The 25,522-nt window shown below is 43.6% G+C and overlaps 6 protein-coding genes across 6 annotated transcripts; 5 read left to right on the top strand and 1 right to left on the bottom strand.

Moving 5' to 3' along the window:
- Window positions 1–2,649: 2,649 nt before the first annotated feature.
- tmsb2 (thymosin beta 2) lies at window positions 2,650–4,783 on the top strand. Its single transcript, XM_068715376.1, has 3 exons — window positions 2,650–2,790; window positions 3,946–4,050; window positions 4,314–4,783. The coding sequence occupies exons 2-3, from the start codon at window positions 3,951–3,953 to the stop codon at window positions 4,349–4,351; spliced, it is 138 nt and encodes a 45-aa protein (XP_068571477.1). The 5' UTR covers window positions 2,650–2,790; window positions 3,946–3,950; the 3' UTR covers window positions 4,352–4,783.
- A 3,118-nt stretch (window positions 4,784–7,901) lies between these two features.
- On the top strand, window positions 7,902–9,902 carry LOC137875868 (protein Wnt-8a-like). Its single transcript, XM_068715377.1, has 6 exons — window positions 7,902–7,972; window positions 8,072–8,105; window positions 8,230–8,368; window positions 8,748–8,873; window positions 8,990–9,132; window positions 9,336–9,902. The coding sequence occupies exons 1-6, from the start codon at window positions 7,902–7,904 to the stop codon at window positions 9,900–9,902; spliced, it is 1,080 nt and encodes a 359-aa protein (XP_068571478.1).
- Window positions 9,903–10,462: 560 nt separating this feature from the next.
- LOC137875869 (protein Wnt-8a-like) lies at window positions 10,463–12,277 on the top strand. Its single transcript, XM_068715378.1, has 6 exons — window positions 10,463–10,541; window positions 10,630–10,663; window positions 10,750–10,879; window positions 11,115–11,240; window positions 11,367–11,509; window positions 11,598–12,277. The coding sequence occupies exons 1-6, from the start codon at window positions 10,480–10,482 to the stop codon at window positions 12,153–12,155; spliced, it is 1,053 nt and encodes a 350-aa protein (XP_068571479.1). The 5' UTR covers window positions 10,463–10,479; the 3' UTR covers window positions 12,156–12,277.
- A 2,630-nt stretch (window positions 12,278–14,907) lies between these two features.
- On the top strand, window positions 14,908–18,512 carry lcp2b (lymphocyte cytosolic protein 2b). Its single transcript, XM_068714404.1, has 15 exons — window positions 14,908–15,066; window positions 15,382–15,444; window positions 15,540–15,586; window positions 15,680–15,742; window positions 15,826–15,854; window positions 15,953–15,987; window positions 16,135–16,330; window positions 16,469–16,570; window positions 16,675–16,755; window positions 16,860–16,944; window positions 17,052–17,130; window positions 17,426–17,500; window positions 17,640–17,789; window positions 18,023–18,165; window positions 18,424–18,512. Exons 1-14 carry the CDS (start codon window positions 14,989–14,991, stop codon window positions 18,146–18,148), a joined length of 1,209 nt encoding a protein of 402 aa, XP_068570505.1. The 5' UTR covers window positions 14,908–14,988; the 3' UTR covers window positions 18,149–18,165; window positions 18,424–18,512.
- A 1,709-nt stretch (window positions 18,513–20,221) lies between these two features.
- On the bottom strand, window positions 20,222–20,861 carry syce3 (synaptonemal complex central element protein 3). Its single transcript, XM_068714408.1, has 2 exons — window positions 20,561–20,861; window positions 20,222–20,424 (listed from the first exon to the last, which is right to left on the bottom strand). The coding sequence occupies exons 1-2, from the start codon at window positions 20,667–20,669 to the stop codon at window positions 20,276–20,278; spliced, it is 258 nt and encodes an 85-aa protein (XP_068570509.1). The 5' UTR covers window positions 20,670–20,861; the 3' UTR covers window positions 20,222–20,275.
- A 923-nt stretch (window positions 20,862–21,784) lies between these two features.
- foxi3b (forkhead box I3b) lies at window positions 21,785–24,046 on the top strand. Its single transcript, XM_068714405.1, has 2 exons — window positions 21,785–22,687; window positions 22,797–24,046. Exons 1-2 carry the CDS (start codon window positions 22,087–22,089, stop codon window positions 23,366–23,368), a joined length of 1,173 nt encoding a protein of 390 aa, XP_068570506.1. The 5' UTR covers window positions 21,785–22,086; the 3' UTR covers window positions 23,369–24,046.
- The last annotated feature ends 1,476 nt before the right edge of the window (window positions 24,047–25,522 follow it).

Below are 25,522 nucleotides of genomic sequence, written 5' to 3' on the forward strand. Positions count from 1 at the left end.
GAAAAGCGTGAAGAAAAATCTTTTTTTTTGTCACATTAGTGACATTAGGACTCAAGCTGCTACAAGCTGTTACTTAGTGCTGAGGGATGAGTGCACCCTGGTGGGCTCTCGAGGACTCTTCCTCTCAGTGCAGCTCAGTGCATGAACACTTTCTTTAACAGTCCTGTGCTGCCATCCTGTGTTTACACCATATGTGAGCATGGCTGTTCAGTGCGCACTAACAAAGTCTCCCTATATATTTTGAATATTGCTAAATAAAGTAGAGTAAGATAGATAGATATTGCAGTTATAACATTTATCCATCTTCAGAAACATCTTCAAATGCACCGGGCTGCATATGAAGATGTGTCTCAAAGTGTGTTCATCTGTGACACCGTGATGTCTTCTAGACGTTGAAAAACAGCGCGGAGACAGACTTGATGCCAGAAAAGGTTTACTGGTCTATTACCGTCCACCAGCAACCAGCAACCAGCGGTCTGTCTGACTGATTCTGATAGGTCATTCGGCTGCTATAGTTGACCTTTGTCCATGTGCATCTTGTCTCCAAGCTTCAAATATGATAACATTTCAAACAGAAAGGTTAATAGGAGGGCTCAGGCAAATGTAGAGAAGGTCAAAGATCCCCCCCCCCCCCTCCACACACACACACACACACACACACAGCATCCCGAAGAAACAAACAACTCAGTAGAAAGGCGTCTGAAAGGCTGAATCAGTGCGTGGTTTGAAGAGCACCGACTCATAATGAGCTCCACAGGGCGATCACAAAGGTGAGTCTGGTTTATGAGGTAATGTGTGTGTGTGTGTGTGTGTGTGTGTGTGTGTGTGTGTGTGTGTGTGTGTGTGTGTGTGTGTGTGTGTCTGTGTGTGTGTGTGTTCCATTCAGCAAACTTCATGTTGAGTGAGAGTGTTGTTGTTATTAATTGTGTTTGAATGTGTGAGGTCCACATCCATACCGGCTCTTGTTAAAAAGAGGCAGTTCCACATTTCGGCCAGCAGGTGGTGGTGCAGCATCTTTACAGAGCACTCAGAGGCCTGTGCGATGTGTGTGAGACCTCGTTGTGATCCAGTAATATGATGTCACACGTTAACAGGGCGCTTACCAGGACCCGTTCGCTTGGCTCATTGTGTCATTTCCAAAGTTGAGGTCACGTTGACTCATCGGCCGCTGTGCTATTCTGAGATGAGCCGTCTGCTCTGCATCGGCGGGCCTTAACTGTAACCCTCTGGCAATATTAAAGAGTAAAGACTCAGCAGGGTGAATGACGAGCTCTGCACGTCATGGCTGTATTTGAGCCTGATGTGATCAAGAGCTGCTTGATCAGCCGCAGAATAAAAGATGTGACGAGGCTGAAAGCGTACATGTAAAAACCGGCTCAGATGCAGACAATAACCAGCGAAAACATGTTGGAAAATAAGTTGTAATTTGGTCGTGAGAAAAGGTAAAGGACAGTGTATATTAAAAAAAAACACTGTGTATGATTATGTGTAGGGCTAGCACTAAGAGAACCAGCAAATATTTTCAATTGAGAAATTTAAAAACGACTTGATTATGAAAATACTGTTGTTGATTCATTTTCTGCTGATCGACTGTTTCAGCTCTAAATGTGTGCGATCAGTAACTCAGTCACAATCGATGCTTGTCATTGAGGTTTATTGTGAATGTATTGTATTATTAAATGTATTGTATTATGTGTGCGTTTTATATATTTTCACCTACATTTTTTGAGTTTTGTGTTGTTTTATATGTATTTTCATGTTGAGCTTTGTGTATTTCTATAAAGGCCCGACTAAGGATGGTCATTGAAAACTAGCTTGGGCTATAAATGCTGTGGTATGTGGCACTGGTCCATGCTATACACGTGCCTGTATAAATATAAACATTACATATATAAATAGGGCTTTCTACATTGCTTTGACCAATGCAAGGAGTGGAAGGAACTGTCACACTAACTTAAATTCTGTAAATACTCAGTTTCAGGTATAAAGGAGTTACATATCCGTTCCCATGGACACATGCTATTAGCCAGATGAGTTTTAGGGTAATTTTAAGGTGTGTTTTGTAATTTTTTTCTTATTGAGCTTGGTGTCCTTCTAAGGATGATTATTGCAAATTATCTTGGACTATAAATGCTGTGGTATGTGGCACTGGTTCACTTGTCCCTCTAAAAATAAAGCCAACATGAAAGATCTGTAATCTAAAAAGAAACTCATTACATGACTTGCAATCTTATTATAAATACAGATATCTCTGACACATTCTCAGTATGTAATGGATATTATAAAAGTAAAGAAGCACAGTCACAGTACTTGTAAGTTCTTATTGGTCAAACACCAAAAGGGAAGAAACTGAACCCCAAATTACTCCTGAAGGCTGTGGCATCTGTGATTGAATGAGCATTAGATTAGATACCGATGAGCACTTTGACCACCTTTTATGTATGTAATACCTAACTGCTTTATCATAATCCATCTCAGATGAACATGAACAGCACATCTGCTTCCTATAAGGGGTTGGTTTCCTCTGGTCTTTTCCCGTGAGAACATTAATATTGATGTCATGGAGGAAGGCTGACCAAGCTCTCTCTCTCTCTCTCTCTCTCTCTCTCTCTCGCTCTCCCTCTCCCCCTCCCTCCCTCTTATACCCACACCCTAGATGCAGGCAGGCGTGCACACACCGGCAGATTCACTCAGCTTCCGCATCGCTCTCCCTTCTCCATCTCTGTGTCTCTATCCCTCCCTGCTCTCTCTCCGCCGGTGGATTTTAGCGCACTGCTGTGTTGAACACCGGTAAGAATGAACCCATCTCGCCGTCAGTGTGTTTCTCTGTGTCTCTGTGTCTGTGTGTCTCTGTTCTGGCTCTGTTTTACTGGAGCCAAACAAAGGATTTGGGGTGTGGCTGGGTGAGCGGAGGCTGACTGCTGATGGCAGCTGTGAAATGAGGTGGAAGAGGGATGTTGAGTAGGATGACGATGGTGCTGATAAGGGAACAATAGAGCAAATGTTTGAATAATTATGTTTACTGACGAATTGGAAAAAAGGTGAGGTTACGACTGCTGCTGTTGATATCAGGACTTGGCAGGGCTGGATACAGACACCATTTGCAGCTAGAGGGTAATCGAGAAATGATTCGGTGAGCCTCGTTTCAAGAAAGTGAAATATTTCAAATTCTGGCCATGTGCCCAGCATGTCTACTTGCTATGTCAAACCCATTCTATTAGGCCCCATTCAAATTCAGACTAGTGAGGATGATTTTTACAGTGGCTTGCTTTGCAAAATGACTAGGCTGCGGGCTAGAGGGCTTGTCACATTTCCACAGCAGTCTCTGACAGAGCAGTGGTCCAAACAGGCGTGACCGGGCCGGACTGCGCGAGACGGATTAGTCAGACCTGCGGCTAGGTCGAAGGAATATGACTGCAGTGCCTGGATCCACGAGGCTGCAGGGGTGGATACAGAGGCAGAGAGAGGAGAGAGAGAGAGAGAGAGAGAGAGAGAGAGAGAGAGAGAGAGAGAGAGAGAGAGAGAGAGAGGATGCGTAGGAAGAGAACAAAGACCTCAGCCTCGGAGAGGGAAAGGCAAAGACAAAGGGAGGAAAAGGGAGCGATGTAAAAATAAGCACATGTTAGTGGGCGTTTTTGGAGAGGGGAATATCAAGACAGAACATGTGTGTGAGGCAGCGACCACGCACAGGCATCCATGTGGACATGGCTGAGTCGCACATGTCGTAGCCACTCCCTTTATGTGCGGTCGGTTACAAAGATTATCTTCGACGGCGGACAAAGCCGTCAAGATTTAAGGCAGGTGAAAACATTGGTCCCACACTACGGAATATGTCCAATGCAATAGATTTGTGTCAATCATGTAATGCCGCATTATCAGCGCGATGGCTGACGGGAAAGGTCAAACTTGTGTGTGCTCAGGTGTTCTTCTCATCTTCTTTCACAGCCAAAATGTCCGACAAGCCCGACCTGACCGAGATCGCCCGTTTTGACAAGACAAAGCTGAAGAAGACGGAGACAAAAGAGAAAAACCCTCTGCCCACCAAAGAGAGTGAGTGCCCCTTGCGTCTGTGTCTCTGTGTGTGTTTCTAGGCGGCGTTGAAGCCTCCATCCCCCCCTGCAACAATTTTCCTGTCAGCAGCTACTCATCACCTCCACTGCTGACAAATGACTACATGCTCAGCTAGCAGAGCAGCAGCAGCAAAAAAAAACAACTAAAATGCTGCAACATCAGCACATCATTGATATACATTAAATCCTGTGCACCAAACACAAGCCTGCTGACCTAAACCATCTTCCTCTTCTCTTCCTCAGCCATCGAGCAAGAGAGGAAAGGCGATGCCACACCTTGACTCCTGAGCACATGAAGAAAAAGACGCTGAGATGCCACAACAAAAAAGCACTTTCTTTTGATTATCACAGTATTTCAATCTCTTACTTTGTCTTCAGATGAGGGTGCTCTTGAGCTCCCTGGGGTTGCCGTAAGGGGTATGTGGCATCCTCACACGGGAATGCTCTCTTACCACTTTAAAAAACTTTAGCCTGGGTGCCTGTCTCGCACTGTTAGCCTATTGCTAACATGTCTCCAATATTGCCAAACTGGGGAGTGGTGTAGTGATGTAGCACAGAGAGATAGACAGGCACCCAGGCTATAGGGGACAGGGGGGTGGGGGGTGGGGTGACTACAGTCGTGGGAGCACTCAGAGTCTAATCATGTGGGATGTTTTCTTAATAAACTTTTTACTTTTCTTTATGAAATAAATATGAAGACATGGAACCAGTCAGCCCTGTGCATGTTGCTGTCTCTTTTGTGTTCATGTGCAGATTCTTATAGACACTCATGAGGCGCGGCCATGGAAGAAATACACATTACAATAAAAATGATTTTTCTAGACTGCTTGCAATTGGCCTGTACAGTATACAAGTATTGCATAGTACAATTATGTAATTCACACCTCATGAGTGCATATTTATGTCCATAGTTCAATGCACAAACAGGGACCGTGTTCCTGTATAGTTTACCAAAAGAAACATTTAAGAACACGGGCTGGCAACACACCTTATTTTTTTATACCTTAACTATAATGGTAATGTACTCCAAGTGGCTAATATTAAGCAAATCATCATACCAACATATTAATACATTTATGACAAAAGTCAACTCGTTATTATGAGAACTAGTTTGATCCTCTCCTTTAAATTGGCTCAACAAGGCAGCTAGTCTGTTAATTTTTAAAGATATCTTAGATTGTGAGTTTTTGCTTGGCATTAGAGCTTTAAACCATTACTTGATAAATGGACATAAAATTTATAATAATAGGTTAATTGTTGTAATTTTCAAGCAAAAAAAAAGTCAAGGGTTTGAAAGAGTCCAGCTCAAATGTGAGTATTTGCTATTGTTCTTAGTCTTTTATGATTAGGCTTTAGAATTTGAATCGGGATAAGAAAGCTATTTGAAGACCTCGCCCCTTGGCTTTAGGGAATAATTATGGGTATTTTTTTTCCCCACTATTATCAACTAAACGAGCCCTACTTGATTTCATTCAGCGAAGACTAACAGCAGCATCACAGCAGTGAAGACACACCGCAGTGCCAGCAAAGACAGTGCTGTGAAGCTAGCAGGAGCTACCTGGCTAGCTGGCAATAGAGAGGATGCTTGAGGCTGGAGGAATGTGGTTGGCTGAAAGGCGGAGGAAGGGGGGGTGTTCATTTCAGTTGAACACGTTCTTGAATTATTTAACTTTTTACCGAACTTTCCTGCATTAAGGATTGGATGCTTCTTTATGTGGCCTATACTTTATTTATTACAGTTGTTTTTTCTAATTCTATAACAGCAGCCTTCTTCTATGGTCATTTACAGCCCCACATGTGATGTCGCCGGCTGGCGTCAGCAGTCCTACCACCCATCCCCGGCCTGTCAAGCCCGTCACCTCCCGAGCCTTTATTGCTCCATTTCTCTCACCTCGCATGGCTCATGAATCACTCGTCAACGCTCCCCGGACGGCCTAATGTGTCCGAGATGTCTGTTAGAACAATTTAATTAGCGCGCATTTGGACTTCATGTTGTTTTAAGCTCAGTGTGTTTCAAAGAGGGTCCCCCGTACCCTGACGTGTCCTCTCTTGGAAGTGGTCGAGCTGGAATACACATAACTTACATGGAAAATAAAAATCCATGGGAGCTCTTAAATTGTTATTATTATGATTAACTTTACGTTTAGTCTATATTACTAATATATGGAAATAATTACATTAACATATGATACATATATATACACACTATTTATCTAATAGACTTCTGTCCAATTTTGACCATTTTGTCATTTAATAATAATAATAATAATAATGAAATTGAATTAATTTCTTTAAATGACGTAACCCACGTGATATGTCCCTGAGAGTTTCGGTGAGTATGAGACAACTAGCCCATGCTGAAACACGCCCAGCTGCATTGACTACTATTGTTTGCAGGTTATTAACCCATTAAATTTGATAAAGGAGCCTTGGGTTGAGGACAAATTATGAAGCATCGCAGATGGATATCTAATCGCTCTGTATTACTTCCCAACAAGGTGTTGATGGACTCGAGGTTTCAGTCGTGAATGCGGGCGATATCTAATTAGTGGGGATTATCCTCACCTCCACCTCTCCACTATTGTGTGGACCTCGCCCAGCCGCCCGTCTATTGTCCACGGCGCGGAGTGAATTGTTGTTTTAGGGGATTTTGAGTGGTTTAAAGTGGATTTGACATGTGTAAGCGATTCGATTTAAAAAAATTAAAAAAACTGTAATGTCAATCAATAACTCGGTAACTTCTCTCACAACAAATCACTGTACGAGTATGAAATGGTAGAAACCGGCATGGTGTTGACTGTTGATGAACGCATGTGATTATAGAGGCTAAATCAAGGATAATCAGAATTAATCCCAGACCTCTATACACTGAACGGATCAACATTAATCAGGTTTTTTTATTTAAATTTACAAATCAACACCATCTATGAAACACAAACTATTGACCGTACAATATAAAATGTATAAAACGTAAAAGCTCTTTTTTGTTTACACTCTTGTCAATTCCAGACTGTTTTCACACCAAGCGGTTTCCCAGGGAAACATCTATTATCCTATTATCAAGACGATGCCAATGTCGCCGATGTGTGAGGCAGTATTTACATGACTATATACCATCATGTCCTGAAAGACTTTATGGCTTTGTCGTTCCCCCTGAGGCACTGGTGCCATTTCCCAAACGTTTCCAACTACACATGAAGCCCCAAAAGCTGCCCTTCAGTTCTGTATTTCTGACTGTAATGTGATGAAGAGGAGCCATATTTAATGTCTTAATGTCTGAGCTGCATGTGTTGTGGCCTCAACCCCTCTTCAAATCCCTTAACAATAAATCATTACAATAGACCTATAGCACTATGATAGATGCCTTTAGGATAGTAGCTTTACAGTGATGTGTCATGATACACCTGAAATTAAAATATATGATTAATATGGGGTTTATGTGTCCTATTTGTAACGCTCAGGATGATATACACTGCATAGCTTCGATTCGTGGGAAAAAGCGTGTAAGGATTGGAGCCTGGGAACGGCAGGTGAATGAATGAGGGGCTGTTTAAGTGTCTGCGTCGCTTCTTTGAAGTGCACTTATGCAGCGACGGCTCCCATTTGTCTGTAGGACGCGGCGATCAATGTCGTCGTCGACGCATTTTCACAGTGAAACGTTACCTGCGGGACAAATCTGTCAATCAAAGGGGCAGGAGCATATAAATATCATCAGCGAGGAGTCTGGCTACAACTTCAGTTGCCCTCTTCTCTCTCTCGCTCTCTCTCTCTCTCTGGGCTCTCACGTCTGGGATACAAACACACAGTCCTCCGGTTTGGATTACAGCTGTTATGGGACCTTTGAATCTCCTTCCAACCGTGGTTCTGTCCATGTTCTGTCATGCTCACTTTGCACTAGCCTGGTATGTCGCTAACTTTTGGATGAATTAATTTCAAATTACAACAGTGCGTGTTTGTCAGTGACCTTGGATTAACGTGGCTGTCCTGTTTTCTCTCTTAAGGACGGTGAATAATTTCCTCATGACTGGACCTAAGGTAAATACATTTTGGGCGTGAAATCTCTTCTTTAAATTTAAATATTTTAGATGACTTTGTTTAAAAAAAAAAAATTGGTTAAATGCAGTAATGACCAACGTTTCTATTTGTTTCCTCTCCCAAGGCTTTTCTCACCTATGCCGGTAGTGTTCAAGTGGGCGCACAGGGTGGAATATATGAGTGTAAACACCAGTTCGCGTTGGAGAGGTGGAACTGCCCAGAAAACACGCTCCAGTTGTCCACACACAACGGCCTTCGAAGTGGTAAGATATTAACATCCATGTGTCTGTGTCATATGCTTGACTTGCAGCAGTGAGGTGGAGTGCTGGATGAGTTCAATTTCAGCAAATGTCGCTCTTTTGCACAGAGTTAATCCTCCAGCGCAGAGAGGGTGTTGTGACCGACTGTGCGCTGTGACCTCAACGGAGGAGGGAACACACATACACTTCAGTTACTTGCTGGAACCGCATTTATAAAACACCAAACATGCCAAACATCATTACCCTATTCGATTCCTGTACTGCCTTTACGCGCGGTTTACGCGCCTTTTACGCACAGTATATGAGCGCAGCCTTTGCGCATCTATGGCCCCAAATTGGATCGCAAACTAAAGTGATTCGCTTTCTTTGTCATTCATTGTAGCCACAAGAGAGACGTCTTTCGTCCATGCTATCAGCGCGGCAGGAGTGATGTACACGCTCACCAAGAACTGCAGTATGGGGGACTTTGACAACTGCGGCTGTGATGACTCCAGAATTAGACAGACAGGTACATTTTCTATGATTTGCACATCTAATAGGCATGTCTGGTCTATGTTACAGTTAAGTTTTTATTACGTGAGACTTTTTGTTCTGATAACTAAATGTGCATTTTTGAATCCCCAGGTGGCAGAGGATGGATTTGGGGAGGCTGCAGTGATAACGTGGCGTTTGGAGAGAAGATCTCCAAACAGTTTGTGGACGCACTGGAAGGTGGGCATGACTCGCGCGCAGCGGTCAACCTGCATAACAACGAGGCAGGCAGACTGGTAAGAGTGTACAATTATTAGTAACTGGAGTTTGTTATCGCTTTGTATGGGCTGTGTTCTCAAATGTAAACAAGTGTAATGGGAGAGGAAAAGTGATGTCTTTTGTCAGCGGCTTTTACGCACGGGTTCAAATCCAACAAGGAGAAAGTCGCGCACGTTTGATCATTCCATTTCCATCACTAACACTCTCGCTCTCTTGGCAGGCCATCAAAGCGACCATGAGGAGAGCGTGTAAGTGTCACGGAGTGTCCGGGAGCTGCAGCATCCAAACCTGCTGGATGCAGTTGGCCGACTTCAGAGAGGTGGGCAACTACCTTAAGGTGAAGCACGAACACGCGAAGAAGCTGGAGATGGACAAGAAGCCCGCGAAGGCCGGGAACAGCGCGGACAACCGAGGGGCCATAGCGCACGCCTTCCGGAGCATCGCCCGCACAGAGCTAATTTACCTGGAGGACTCCCCGGATTACTGCGTCAAGAACCGGAGCAGGGGATTTCCAGGCACCGAGGGGCGGGAGTGTCTGAAGGGCAACAAGAACATGTCCCAGTGGGAGCGAAAGAGCTGCCGCAGGCTGTGCTACGAATGCGGCCTCCGAGTGGTGGAGAAGCGCATCGAGGTAGTCAGCAGCTGCAACTGCAAGTTCCACTGGTGCTGCACAGTGAGGTGTGACAAATGCGCACAGGTTGTTACCAAATATTACTGTGCGCGTAAAGAAGGTGGGAGAAAACCGCACAATAAAACGAAGCGCAGGCACCGTGCGCGCGGGAACTGACTGCCATTTGGTGCATAGACTATCTTCATCACTTTTTATTTCTTACAGCCTTGTGGAGATCAATGAGCATTATTCTGTATTATAAGAATGTTATTTTCATCAGATCACCTGGAGCCTGCACTTGATCTTATTGATTTGATCCTGTAAATCACGCCATGGTTTTTTTGAGGACCAAACTCTTCACGCATGCTCTCTCGTTAAGGGGATTTGTTGCGACTGTCTTCTGTGAAGTCTCAAAATTGTCTAATATTTTATATGTATTTTTATTAATTGAAAAGGTTACGCAATAAATATTTTTTCTACAATACGTATGACTCCAACTGATTTGTCAGGGGCAGAATTTTGTATATTGGTGTCCTGGTGTCATACAGCCTCGGGGAAGAAAATAAGCTGGTGCCTAATGCCATCCTTTGATGTGCGCAGAGGCGTTTCCTAAACTCGTCAACCAATCAGCGGCCTCGGACTTCGTGGGACAAAGAACAAGAGTTCCATTTGTTCTTCATTCAAATAAAAGAGAAAGTTGCAGTACACAGGGACAAATTGATCTCTACTTTGAGGGACAACTGTGTAGGTGAAAATGGTGCATGTGTTTTTTTGGCTCCTGCCTCTTTTATACAAAACGTGTCCGGGACATGCTTGGTAAGAGACTATATACTGTTTGCCGGTATCTTCTCTAAGTGTTTGCGTCAACCTAAGGTCTCATTCTCCTCATCTGTCTTCCTCTCAGGGTGGCAAGTAACTTTCTCATGACGGGACCCAAGGTAAATAGATTAGATTACCCCGACAAGCTTATATATCTTTTCGAAATGTCAATCGGGCCAACAACATGACATTGCCTCTCCTGCAGGCCTATCTCACCTATGCAAGAAGCGTGCAGGGGGGCGCACAGACTGGGATCGACGAGTGCAAACACCAGTTCGCGTGGGACAGATGGAACTGTCCCGACTCCGCCACTCACCTCAAGGGACTAAAACGCGGTAGGTTGAGATTGTAAATAACAATTCCTTCATTGAGGTATGTACGCAGATCCTAAAATGGAGAAGAAAAAAAAATGCATGCGTAAAATGTGTCAAGAATATACAATAACACAGGACATCATAGAAACATATTAATGTTACGTGCTGCCTATACAGAGGAACATTCGCTGAATGTTTTATAGTTTTATATTCGCCTTTATAAAACGTGGTTGCTCTTTTTTTTCCTCATCAACAGCCACCAGAGAGTCTTCTTTCGTCCACGCCATCAGTTCCGCGGGGGTCATGTACACTCTGACCAGGAACTGTAGTCTGGGAGACCTCGACAACTGCGGCTGCGATGTCTCCAAGAACGGGAAAATTGGTGAGCTTCTAAGCAAAACTCAGATTGTAATCTTATGCTGTGCACATACAATTTATATTATTTCCAAACTTTAGAGGGCTCAATTGGGAGACATGATTTACATTTTTATTTATTTTTTTTGTACAGGCGGTCGTGGCTGGTTGTGGGGTGGCTGTAGTGACAACGTGGATTTCGGAGAGAGGATTTCCAAACAGTACGTGGATGCGCAGGAGACGGGGCAGGACTCCAGGGCTGCTGTCAACCTGCACAACAACGCGGCTGGGCGGCAGGTAAATTCCGCTCACGCCACAAGCACTTATCTCACGTTACACCATTTGAAGTTGTTAGGAATTGTTAACTTTACCAGGTTTCCAACAGGCTGTGAAGGCAACAATGAAGCGCATATGCAGATGTCACGGCATGTCGGAGAGCTGCAGTGTCCAAACCTGCTGGACACAGCTGTCCGATTTCAGAGAAATCGGCAACTACCTGAAGATCAAGCATGGCCAGGCCCAAAAGCTGGACATCGACAAAAAGCGCATGCGTGCTGGCAACAGCGCGGACAACCGGGGTGCCGTCGTGGACGCGTTCGGCGGCGTCTCGCAGACGGAGCTCATCTACCTGGAGGACTCCCCGGACTACTGCCGGAGGAACACCAGCATGGGGCTGTACGGCACCGAGGGCCGGGAGTGCGTGCAGCACGGGGAGGGGTTGACTGTGTGGGAGCGGCGCAGCTGCCGCAGGTTGTGTCACGAGTGCGGCCTGAGGGTGGAGGAGAGGCGCACGGACGTCGTGAGCAGCTGCAACTGCAAGTTCCACTGGTGCTGCACGGTGAACTGCGACGACTGCTCTCAGGTCATCGTCAAACACGTGTGCGCGAGGAGGGAAGGGGCTGATGGGAACGGCTTTAGACGGAGACTCCGTGGACCCAAGTGAAAAAAAAATAATATATGTATATTTGTGGATCTATTACCTGTCTACATCACAGTAGTCTGTTAAATAATGGCCCATATTAAGATGTTAAATGTCCGTTTGCACTTTTCACGTCTCATTGTATAAATACTTGAGTGTCTATTTATGTGTTTTGTTTAATTCAAATACAAGTTAGAAATAAAGCTTCTGAATGTCACATTTCATTTCGTCTTTACCTTGTAAATCCCAGGGTCAATGGGATTTTATGACAGGGCGCACAAGCGTCTATTAGAATGAGAATGGAGCGAATACACTTAACAGAGGATTACATGGATAACATGGTGCAGTTCGCACCTAGCCAAGGTGTTGATCCAGCATTGATCCGCTATCACTTTGATGTTCAACGTGTATTGATGCCATTCAAAGAGCAGCGAGGCTTTGAAAGACAAAACAGGGAAGCATTTCCACCGCTACAAGTTGCTGTTTGGCCTGATAATCCGTGACACCACAGCCTATATAGCCTACTAGTCTTTGCATACCACAGGCAATGCAAATGTATCACAATGCATCAAGAGGGCAAACAGATTGTAACCAAACTCTGTTTCTCAGCAAAGTGGGTCACATTGAAATCCAGACACTGCATTGTAAGTCAGGCAACAGTTCTAAATGAGTCAAGATTCCACCATGAAAGCAAGTTAATTTCTAATCTTATAATTTGCAAGTAATTAGGCCTGAGAGAAGCCTGGTCTCCACCCACCGGCCTCTCTGTGTCTAAGGAGCCATTCATTTGCCTCCTTCTCTCCTCATACCCCCTGTATCTCCAAAAATCTTCCTCTCAGCTGGACGTGTCATAAATCTGCCACTGCCTCAGCTGAATGAGTGATGGCATGGATATTATCTTTTTAAGGGGGTCCATGCCTGGGGGAGAGGGGGAGGGGGCTGTTCCACTAAATTTAAAGACCAGTTAGACGCAGTAAAGAAGGAGATAAATGAGAAATTACAGCATGGATTATCTTTACCAGTTGATCGGCTGGTGTGACTTTAGACTGCTTGTCGTCACTCTGAACACTTCAGTCAAATTATATATATTATCATTAATATGCACACTGTTTTTTGTAACATGTACATGTCACTGCCAAATAGAAATCTAAGCAGCTGTAACCAATGTTACAGGTTGCTGTATATACTGAATATACAGCAACCTGTAACATTGGTTATTCAATATTTATTCCAGCATGCACCATTGTACTGCTGTATTGTTTACAGTCAATAGAAACGGTCTTACTTATAGACATTGTATGTTGTTGTTCTGTATATATATACACACACATACATATATATATACACATACATACATACATATATATATATATATATATATATATATATATATATATACACACAATACACACATACATACATACTGTATGTGTATACACACCTAGCTGTCCTGGCTATAGCTGCATTTCTATTTATGTGCACGTAAATTGAGAGAAACAAAAACAGAGTCAAATTGATACTCATATCTGACCAATGAAGCTAAATCTGACAAACTGAAAATGAGTTAGATTTACTGATAAAATAAATCACACAAACAGCCAGAAACACTTAAAAAGCTGAGAAACTACCACTACAAAAAAAAAAAAAACGTAATTGTAGAAGGAACAAGTAACACTCTCACAGACCAAAACACTCCCTCCCATGCTTCCCATTTGTCTGTTTGCTTGTGGGGATGTCCTGTATTTCCCATGCTGCCCTGCTGTGCGTTAATGAAGGTTTCGCCCCAATGGAAGCCCCCCCCCGCTCCGCCCCTTCCCTCTGCTCTCCACTGAGTGCATCATTGCTTCCATATTGGTCCATATGATGCTGTTGCTTGTGGCTGCACATCACAAGCTTGCCGATTATTCCTCTTTTACCTGCTTTGAGAAACAACCACAGTAACTGAATATCATCTTACACTGATTCAACACCTTGCTGTATAATTATACTCTATTTCATGTGTGGCAGTATCATGTCTTTCATTGGAGGGAAAGTTTCCCAATCAGGACAGAGGAGGAAAACCGAGGAGGGGGGAATGGGGGGGGGGGGGTCGATCTCCCACGGAGACCCCCCAGGAGGACTCATGTATTCACCCAGACATGCCCGGGGGTGTAGGGGGATCTGAGCGTGATTGATCATTCCTCCTCTCTGCGGCCCTCCTCTCTCACCTGGGTGTGAGATGCCAAGAGGCCTGACGCAGGCTGAGGGCTGGGACTCCAGACCCGACGCGGCCTTCAACAAAAGCCGTGTTATGAATTAGAATGAAAAGCATGCATGTGATCACAACATGACTTATATCTCTGAGCAGCAAACATCAACCAATGCATACGAATGCATCTATTTAGAAGAGTATGTCAACTTTAAATTCACATTAGACGTGAGCTACACAGTCTATTTAGATCTAAACATACTTAAACCTGCATCTCACATCAAGATCCAGCTGCTCAGTCAGCAATCGGACAACACCAGTTAGCGCAAACTAAAATAACCACCATCTGCAGCTACAAGCATGTGGTGGCGTGCATGTAGGTGTGTGACAGGAAATCAGAAGGCTCTATGTTTAGAGAAGGAAATACAGATATATCATTGATATCACAAGTGCTTAAAAACCACAGAAACTTTGCTACTTCAGCCTTTTTACACAACAGACGGGGGCGAAGATGACACAAATGTGCCTATTTAAGGGCAGAGAGGTCATATTTAACTTTCATTTTTACAGGTCGAGTGCGTTGAAGACTTCAAGAGCAACAGTTTTGTGAGACCACTGCAAAGCAAGTCGATTAAACCCTTCATTTTGTGACGCTTACAGGAGACGAGCATGAGTTTGAACAATGTTCCCTCTAAAGTGGAGGTGCTGGGATGGAGTCCCCAAAGTCTGGCCGACTACATGAGGAGGGTGAGTATCAAAAGAACCGCTTGAGGTTGAAATAAAGTGTTTTCTGTAACAAGTACTGGAGTTACTTTTTCTAAAAAGTTAAATCAAAACTTGAGATGTGACAAATCTTAAAAGGCCGGGGCTGTACAATACATATAAAACTAAGTAAACACTACAGTATATGCAAATATATCACTTGAGTAATGCAAGCAGCAGTTCAAGGTTCACTCTGTTAGAATAGACTGAGCTACTATGATATTTCAAGGCAAGTATATAACTCAAGACATGCAGTTAAAGTTGATTTGCCTGCTCTAAAAGTCTGTGACGTCCTCTCAGCTGAAGTTATCCGGCTGCGACAAACTCGTGATAAAGGAGAGCATAAGTGGAGCACAGTTCATGGTAAGGATGTACTACATCTCTGCAGGCCTGTGCACGCATTTACCATTCTGAAATACAATTTATTTTTCTTTAATATTCAAATCTACGTCATCCAGGAAATGACGATGTGCAACCTTCAAGTGTTCCCCAGCCTTTATGTCCCGTGAGTCCGACTGAAAATACATTTATTTCATTGACAACGAACAGTAATCCTAACCAAAGATATTGTTTTAAAAAGGGTTTTGTATCTTCATAGATCAGTTACTAAGATTCAAAGTGATATCAACAAGGGGGATCAGAAGAAGGCTTTTGGTCAAAAGTAGGAAAACAGATTTCATTTTACAGTTCATACCGGATGTGAAACTGTAACAACAATGCATAACGTTCTCATTTTCTGTGCAGATCAAAGGCACGAAAGTACCCAAAAAAAGGTAAAGGACACTTGGGTTAGACTATGCCACTAATATCATAAAGCCATCCTTCCTTAGGCCTGATGATACTGTTCTTTTTATGGCTTATTTTCCAACAGTACAGGAGGAAGAAGACTGGGACTCTGATGAGTTTGTAAGTAAAACACATCTTTTAATGTTAAAAAAAATTGTCAGCGTCAAAGCAAATTAAGTGACACATAACACAAGGAATAGATCACATGTCTGGGTTGTATGTGTGTGTGTGTGTGTGTGTGTGTGTGTGTGTGTGTGTGTGGGGCAGGACAATGAAAGTGATAACGACTATGATGGTCCAGAGGAAGACGACTACATCTGTGCTTTGACTGAGCCACAGACAGCTGAGCAGCAAGACGGTGAGGAGACCTATGAAGAGACCAGCGAGAGGCCTTCCTCTGCAGACACACCGAAGCCTCCTCGACGTCCCAGAATGGCTAAACTTCAGGATAGTCACTGCAGAGGTGACAGAAACATGTAAAAACATATCAGCATATCTCCTGCCTTTTCGTTTGATGTGCTTGGAAAGCAGAATTGGTGATCCCATTTCCTGCAGGCCTAAGTTAAAACACGTGTGTGTGTGTGTGTGTGTGTGTGTGTAGATCCTGTTCATAAGCCGACCACTGCTGAAAGGACCTCAAAACCTCCACCGTTTTGTCCACCCAGAGTGAACCCGACGCCTCAGAGACCTTTCAAAGCACAAGGTGACGGCACATTTACTGACTCCATGACCACCTGAGCTATTGATGATGATGATGATGATGAACTAATCCTTCTGTAAAACATGTTGTCCCATTCTGAACACCAGCCAGCCAACACAACCTGCATATCGACAGGAGCAGGAAGCCCGGACAATCTGGCCCATCCCAGACAGACCGTACAAAATCAAGTAGGTGCTGCTTATTATATACTGTTTGGGGCGATTGTACCGGTTGAACAGCAAAATGTTATTGCAAAACAAAATTGCTGTTCACATTCCGTTTTGTCCACAAGAGGGCGGCGCTGTCAAGGCTCCTGGCTCATCCACGAGCACTATCCCTAAACCCAGAGTCCCCAAACCCACAGATGTGTCCAACAGGTAGGCCAACCGTAACAGCTTATGAGTCTAGCAAGCCTGTCACTCCAGGTAATGAAATTATTTGAGTATTATTTCAATGATGCTCCATTTCATCTCTCCACTCCCAGAGCAGCTAAAGTCATTCCAGTTCCTCCAGTGTCAACACAGCCTGCTAAGGTTGCCAACTCAATACCAGGACAAAGTAAGGTGAGGCGCAAATGTGGAATGACAAATGAGCCATGACTTCCATATAAACTGTGCTTGCTAGTGAGCACCAGTGATATTAAGAGGGTGCTTTTCTGTGCAGTTTGAGTAATTTCAGTAGGGGAACAGCAGATGGCGCTGTTGTAAAAACAAAGAAGACAGAGGGACTCTTATGTCTGCTATGAACTCAAGAGATTTTATTCACTAGACTGGGTTAACTGAGAATACCTGTTACGATGAGAAGGAAGAGCCGGTTTCTGTAGTCTTTACTACGACTGTCTTGTTATGTTGTATCCAGGGTTTGGATCCCAGCTGGTACGGAGGAAAGGTGACCAGACACCAAGCTGAAGTCTCCCTCAGAGAGGTGAACAAGGTCAGTCTTGCCCTCCTCTCTCAGGAGCACAGACACACGTACACACAAACATGCAGCTTTACCAGGATGGTATTTGCAATATCGTGTTAAACTGGCTGAATGTGTGTCCGTGTGGATTTGTCCACGTTTGTGTTTTTAGGACGGGGCATTTGTGGTGAGGGACAGCTCACACGGCGAGGCCGAGCACCCCTACACCCTGATGCTGCTCACACAAGGCAGGGTTTACAACATCATGATCCGCAACCAAGGCGACTCCTACTCCCTCGGCACTGGCTTGAGAAAGACCCAGGTAAACTGGAAATGCTGATGCCATTAAAAAATAATGTTGAAATGAGGAAGGCGAAAGCCGGTCTGTGTTCACTTAAAATAAACTGAAAAGTTCACATCTTGTGGCTCGCCTCAGGGGAGCGTTTGATGCTGACTTGTGCCGCGCTGCGTCATTAGTCCCCTGTCATCTTTTTCCTGTGTGTGTGTGCGCGTGTGTGTGTGTGTGTGTGTGTGTGTGTGTGTGTGTGTGTGTAGAGTTTCCCCGGGGTGAAGGAGATGATTATCTATCACACAGACACCCCACTGCTGCTCATCGATGCCACAGACCAGAGCGCTGAAGCGCAGAGCCACTGCTGTCTGCTGCACCCTGCGGGTCTCTGACCAGCACCGAGCTTAACGTGGGTGTTTGCATCCGACTCTCTATGCTAATTTCTGCGCATGCATACCAGTGGCACACTTTTTGCAAAACGCAAAAGGTCATTGTTGTGTAATTCCTCTGTTTTTGTAACATCATTTGCATTTTTAGTGAACAGAATGAGAGAAAAGAAATTATAATTTTTTTTTTTTTTTTTTTTTACACGGCTGATGTTTTTTGGTATATTTTACTAAACTACGTTCACACAGCCTTACTTCTGTTCTTCATGCCTCGGTTTCAGGTCCAGCTGGGGGGGTTGCTGCTTCAGCGCCAACTTGTCAGGGTGGCCAACACAAACAATCAGATCACATTGCCTCAACTGGGTTCGCACTGCAGGCAGAAAACAAATCCAGAAAACCTGGTTTCACAAGTGCCTCGGGTCAACACAGTTCTAAGATGTCCGAAAGTCACGTTTCAAAATATAGAAGCTTCCACACCAAGGATGAGAGTACTTAAGAGGAAATAACCTGAATGTTAAACTTGGATACATGCCTCTCTATTTTATCCTGTTATTATAAAGTAGTACTGGTCTTCACTGTATATCTGACCCAAAGATGTGCTACTCAAACATAAGTACATTGTGTTTGAGATCAATGAGAAATGTATATTTATTCCCATATCTATTTTACACATGAATTCAAACCAGGTTTTTAAAATGTGCTCTGTAAAACAGGCTCAATAAAATTCACTCAAGAGTCAGTCTGCACTGTGCATACTAAATAAGTTTGATTATTGAGGGCGGTGTTGATGAACAAAATTGTTCCGCAATGAAAACAGAGGAGCAACAATTAAAGATGGAACAATTAAAACAATTTGGGGAACAGAAAAACTAAAATGACACGAGTACTTGATCTTTTGAGAAAATCGTTTTCTTTTTGTTTTCAAATCTGAAAGCTGGCAACAGCTCTCCAAAACAACAGGTTGACTGACAACTACTTTGACTGTCTTTGCCCAAGACTGTCCCCCATGGCAAAATAAAAAAAATAAACTTGCAACATCATGCCTCACATCAAACGGCATGATGGACAACCACATGTGTGAAATCTTTCCGTTACTCATATCGGCCCATCTGCAGAGTGCAATCTGACCGACTGTCATGTAGCATCGTGCAACTCTGCCCCGCTGACATCTACAAGCAAGGCTAAGTTGAGCAGCAGTTGGTGCGCAGTAATCCCATTTGGTTATCACGTTTCACATCTCGGATAACAGTTACATCACACGCTTTGCATATATTTGCAAATCGATCATCAAGGCCGTCTTAGTGGCATAATTTGATTCTTACTGACATTTTTTGGAGATGAACAGTCAAACATACATGCCAGTTGATCCATGCAGTGAGATAAGGAGTCCAGTCCTTTCACCATGTTCTCCAGATCAATGCAGGCAGTTGAGGCAGCTTGCTCTGTGCGCTTCTCTGTGTTCTCCATCTGAAAAAGTAATTGCATAAGAACAAAGCAGACTATGTCAACTGTAATTATACCACACAAAATCTTACAAACTTGAAAGTGCAATTCTGACTACTGGTACAATATCCCAAGTAAACATGAACATTAAAAAGAGGTACTGCACATTGAAATGTGATTTATTGAGCTGTAAAGTGAACGATATAACAGTAGTGTGATGAAAGACATTAATGCAGGTGTTAACATTGACATTGTTTATAAAGATCTGGGTTTTGAAGGTTGAAAATGGCTCAGTACTGTTTTAATTCAGACCCGAAGGTTACCCTATAGATTACCCTATTTGGTACTTATCTATGACATGAGATCATTGGTAAATCCTGGGGGAATAATTACACTTTAATACATTCCAAAAGTAGGTGACAACAGACATGTAAGTCTATGTCTGTAAAAAACAACAACACAGAAGACATTCTGGCTTTATGCGTTTTTATTATTCAATTGAACAGGCTAAAGCCATCAGAATACTTTACAACCCACATATCTAACACAAACTGAAGGCCTTGCTAACATCAACTAACAATAAGTCATTACTGAATGTAACATCGTTATTTTTAACACAAAGAAACATCGTCTTGGGAACTGAAAACTCTGATATGAGCTCTGAATAGATGTTGAGGCAGTAGGAATAGTTTATATGTCCATCTCTGGCTCCTGGTCTCGGTCTCCACAGATAATAGCGCGGCACTTATGATAGTCTTCTTTCAGCTTCAGCATGGAGGTCCCCAGCTCAGGACTGGTCCGAACGGCCACCATGTCATAACTCATCCAAGTCAGCTGCACTACAGGTGGACACACACGAAGATAACGGTGGTTATTACCAGACATGCACCGGTATGTGACATCTGATTCCCGAATTGCAGCCATATTAAAAGAAGCCTGTCTAACGCGGTGTTACAACGAGACAAAGTTACACACCTGATGTAATCTCAACGGCTTCTATCATTCTCTCCAAGTCCGTGTTCAGCTCCAACACGTCGTCCACGCTGTCCTGTGGTAGCTCGGGGAGAGATGACGAGTTGGCCATCTTAAATTACAAACCGGCGGTTGTCTTTTTAATCAGCTGTCCCGTCACACAGACACTTCTCCGACAACACTATCGTCAGCTAAGCTAGCTAGCTTGCGGCGCTGTGGTATTAAGTTAGCTACGGTCAAGTTAGCATGATAGAAATACGATTAAAAATACAATTTTGACGGAATTTCATCTGTCAAGGGGAACAGCAGCATCTACAAACAACAGCTGTAGTTCAAATAAGTAGTTCATGGGGTTAAATGTGTATTATCTCATTTTAAAATGTGCAAAACTTACGGTCGAGCGTCTTTCTTCGGTAAGAAGGTTTGAAATAAAAAGCTCTCGCGCTAACTTAAAAAAACCAAAAACGATGCGCATTCTTATTTTAGAACGTCATGATGTAACTTCCTACGATATTCGGGATTGTTTTCGCCACACAAAACCCTTATTACGTAAAATGACTGTATTAAAAACTTCCACTGACTGTAGGCAGGCTACACTGGTTTGGCAATAATTCGAAACATTATCAAAAAAGATAATGTAAGGTAATGTTGCCTGTATTGCTTGGAAATATCTGGGGGAAATTAGCTAACATATATAAAAGGAAATGCTACGCCGCCTACAGTTGCCATTTGAATTGGCTAAATAATATCAAAATACTATTATATTCAAATGATACCGTATAAACTACTGTTACTGTAATGCTGTTATTAACCCATTATTCCTACTACTGCGGTAGTCTGAAGCTACTTTTATGATATTCCTTTGATATTGCTACAGCTAAGAGGCCATTACAATTGCTTTTGTTTTGTTCATGATAGTTATCACTCTTTAAGTGTGGTAAAGCTTTATAGAAAATATGGATGCAATCTAATATTAATGTAACTCTAAATATGATCCATAATTAAATAAGAAAACATTAGTCTCTGTTCTGTAAGAGACAGTTGTTCATCTTCATAATGACTAAACTGGCCAGGATTAGCAAGCAGAAAAAAGAATGATTACATGTATAATCTAAATTATTTCATTGTGTTTCAATTTACATCATAATCATCAATAAAGGCCAGATGACTGAACAGCTTGAGTGGAAAATTATTTAATTGAGGGTGAACAAAACCCCTGGAGGAAGTGAACCAGCTGACACCAGGAAAAAAACTGAGAGAAAGTAGGAACAGGCTTCTCACCTGAAAAAACAACCAATCAAACGAGGCAGGGGGCGTTTCCAGAGGAACAGATAAAGCAGGTATGACAGGTGACATCTTGACATAAAGCAAGGGCAAACGGACCAGAAAGGGGGAGGAGAAGAGTAGCTTACAACTTGGAAGTGTCGAGACCATCATTTGGACCAGCTCACATTCAAATACCTGCAAAGGTCTGAACAAGGAGAAGGACTTTTCGAGCAGACTCTGAGCAGTAAGAAGACATTTTTACGATGTCTGCGTTTGAGGCCCAGGGACAGTCTCCTCCTCGGTGTGGCCCACAGTTCCCCAGCCTCGGCCAGGAGCCCCCTGAGCTCAGCATGTACAGCGACTGCTACTACCCTCCTCCCTCGCTGCCAAGTCCTCAGCGCACCACTCCGACCTCCTACGACCTGAGCGACTACACCACCTCCTCCCCGAACCCTTACCTCTGGTTCAACGGCTCCGGGATCAACACGCCGCAGTACCTAGCTACCGCCGGCCCGCCCGGTAACCCCGGCCCCCCCTTCGTCCCTCAGCACTATGGCATGCAGAGGCCTTACCTGGGTCCCGCCGGAGCCGGGGGTCCGGGAGGGGAGCTGAGCTGGTTCTCTCTCCCCTCACAAGAAGACCTGATGAAGCTGGTCCGGCCGCCGTACTCCTACTCCGCTCTCATCGCCATGGCCATCCACGGAGCACCAGACCGGAGACTGACATTGAGTCAGATCTATCAGTATGTGGCCGACAACTTCCCTTTCTACAACAAGAGCAAAGCAGGCTGGCAGAACTCCATCAGACACAACCTGTCACTCAACGACTGCTTCAAGAAAGTACCAAGAGACGAGGACGATCCAGGTAATATTTGTGTTTAATGTGCTGTAGTGTTTCATCGGTGTGTTTAAAGACATTTTTCCATTTTCAAATTTAAATTGAGCCTCACTAACTCAGCATTCTCACGCTACAGGCAAGGGCAACTACTGGACGCTTGACCCAAACTGTGAGAAGATGTTTGACAACGGAAACTTCCGTCGCAAAAGAAAGAGGAAGTCCGATTCCCTCTCAGGCGCTGATGGCGGCTCGGGGGCTCCAGAGTCAGGTGACAGCGAAAGGGGAAGCCCCAAACACTCGGCCGGCCTGAACATCTCTTCCACGCCGGACAGGATCCCCTCCCCTTCATTGTCAGGCCCCGCACCTTGCCTCAGCAGCTTCCTGTCCGAGATGTCCGGCATGACGGCCGGAGCAGCCGGCGAGGTGGGAGGCGACGTGCTGAGCAGGCCGCTGCAGATCAACCTGCCTTTAGATGGGTCTCATAGACCCACGCAACCTGGAAGCTTTGGGGGCTACTCCCCCAACTCAGTTGGGCCAGAGTGGGCGCCGCAAGGGCCGCCTCCCCCCGTGCTCTCCTCTTCACCCACCCACGCCTCCCTAGGCTACGCCAGCCCCATCCTCAGCCAGTACAGTGGGTCCAGTGGGCATTTTTACCCTACGCTGAGCTCGACAGGAATCATCTACCATCGCGAGGGCACAGAGGTTTAATGAGACATTAAGGGGGGAAAGTTTGGGTTTGAAAAGACTCTTGATGGGAAATGTCACCTGTCTGGTCACTTTTGTCAGAGAGAGAGATTCGGTTGTGAAAGACAACACACACACACACACACACACTCACAGATTGCGCTGACTGAGACAGTTGAGATCACTATAGCGTGTGACAGCCGAGTAAAAAGGGGTTAGACTCCCACAGTAACAGCTGAGTCAGCTACTACGGGTGTCACTCCCTGAAACCGTAGTCAGCCCCGCTATCAGATCCTCAGTCAGCTTTTACTCAATCTAAAGCCGGCCTCTATCAGATCTGACTCATTATTAGCAGATCCTGAATCTGATCTGCTGACACCAGGTCATTTCACACTGCTATCTGTGATTCTTTGATGGTATCAACCATACAAACAACGCTCAGACAGCACATTTAGAGGAGTAGTTAATTACACCATTGTCTACGTATGGGAGTGTGTTGGAATTAACAGAAGGTAAAAGGTAGAAGTTGTTTTTTGTAGTACTAAAGCTTAAATAATCTGATGTCTTTTAGTGGTTATTGTGCTTTGTAAATATGTTAATGTTTTGTGTATTGTTATGCATTTATATTGTTGGTTTGTCGGTACAACTGTTATTGTATAAAATGTATTCCTAATGAATGGTACATGCTATATGCGTTGTGTTTTTGATATGAATAAAAGGTTTTAGAGTTCTACACATTTTCTCAATTTCTCAATTTATTTTCATGAAGAATAATTATGACTCAGATTTCTCTCAAACACCGCAGCCTAATCTCAGAAACGACAAAAAGACAGAAAGTAAGCAAGGCAATAAGCGCCCACCGACAGAAAACAGTCCTGTCAGAAAACTGATGACCGGCAGAGTAGAACCTGCATGTCGGTGTAACACGATCTTTGTGTGATGGATAGTTAACTGATTCTCCTAAACATTCCCATGTCCCTCTTTGCTCCACAAAACAACACTGAAATCCCTGTCCGTCACACAATCTGTTCACACACTGCTGAGTGGATGCAAGAAGCGTCATTTGGGGAGAGGCGGACCAACCCGGAAAAAAAAAAAGCTGTAAAGATGCTGAAGCGTGAATTAAACACTCGCTTTAACACTTCACTATTGGTGAATTTTAACCAATATTATTCAACGTTTTTCAACATCATAGATAGTTGAGACCATGAAAGAAAAACCAAGAACATTCTGTACACGCAGTAGGTTTTATTAAGTCAAATTTAAAAACTTTATTGCCACAGGCACAGAGAAACAGGTTTCTGCTGTACAAAGAAATTCATAGGTGCCTTTCTTCTGTAAACTGTTATTCTTAAAAAGGTTACATGAAGAGAATAACAACAGTAATGTGCAGTAGAAGAAACAATCATAATGTAAGATAAGAACAGTTTTGAAAATAAAGAGACCGTAAAACCAACAACTGCAATGTACTTGTGTAAAGTCAGATGTGTAAATGTGCAATAAGTCAGATGGACTATTTTCTGTTATGTGTCTTGATACAGCATTTGTAATTCATACAGTAATATAATATTGTTGAATACATTTTATTTCCCAACATCTAGAACACATGAGTCTATGATTCCCCTGTCCAATTGTAAATTTGGACTTTTTCAATCAGTAATAACCATTTTCTAAATTGAATAAACAAAAGTTGAACGCAACTTTCAACTGTCACAAATCATGATAATAATCATATTACTTAGTTTTATTCTTTTCTTTAGCTATCCTGCACAGACAGTGTGTTATCTATATCAATATAAATCCTTTGATAGGTGTCAGCCTGAGGCCTGTATTTACCCTGAAACACAGGCAGCATGACAGTCATTTACACTAAACACAGAAAGAAAGAGAAAAGAGAACACATTGGAGAACAACCCAGAACAAGACGAGTTTAACATCCTGGTGCAATTGGCAAAGTGCTTCAGTGGTTGAAGGTTAAAGGGTCAACCTCTCAAAATTTGCATAACTGATTTCAAAACAAGTGATGAGGTTGCACTTGGATGGATCATAAAGTCCCGCTTTATTAGCTGTGGAAGCACACTATCTGATTTAAATGAGTGAAATGCCTGCGCCTTAAACCTCAGTAGTCATTCAGGGAATCCTGGCTGTGCCAGGTCCGTATGCAAATAGATGATCTCT

The sequence above is a fragment of the Cebidichthys violaceus genome, unplaced genomic scaffold (assembly GCF_023349555.1).
Source record: "Cebidichthys violaceus isolate CVI_PGR_0920_01 unplaced genomic scaffold, fCebVio1.0.p SCAF_2, whole genome shotgun sequence".
Classification (NCBI taxonomy): Eukaryota; Metazoa; Chordata; class Actinopteri; order Perciformes; family Stichaeidae; genus Cebidichthys; species Cebidichthys violaceus.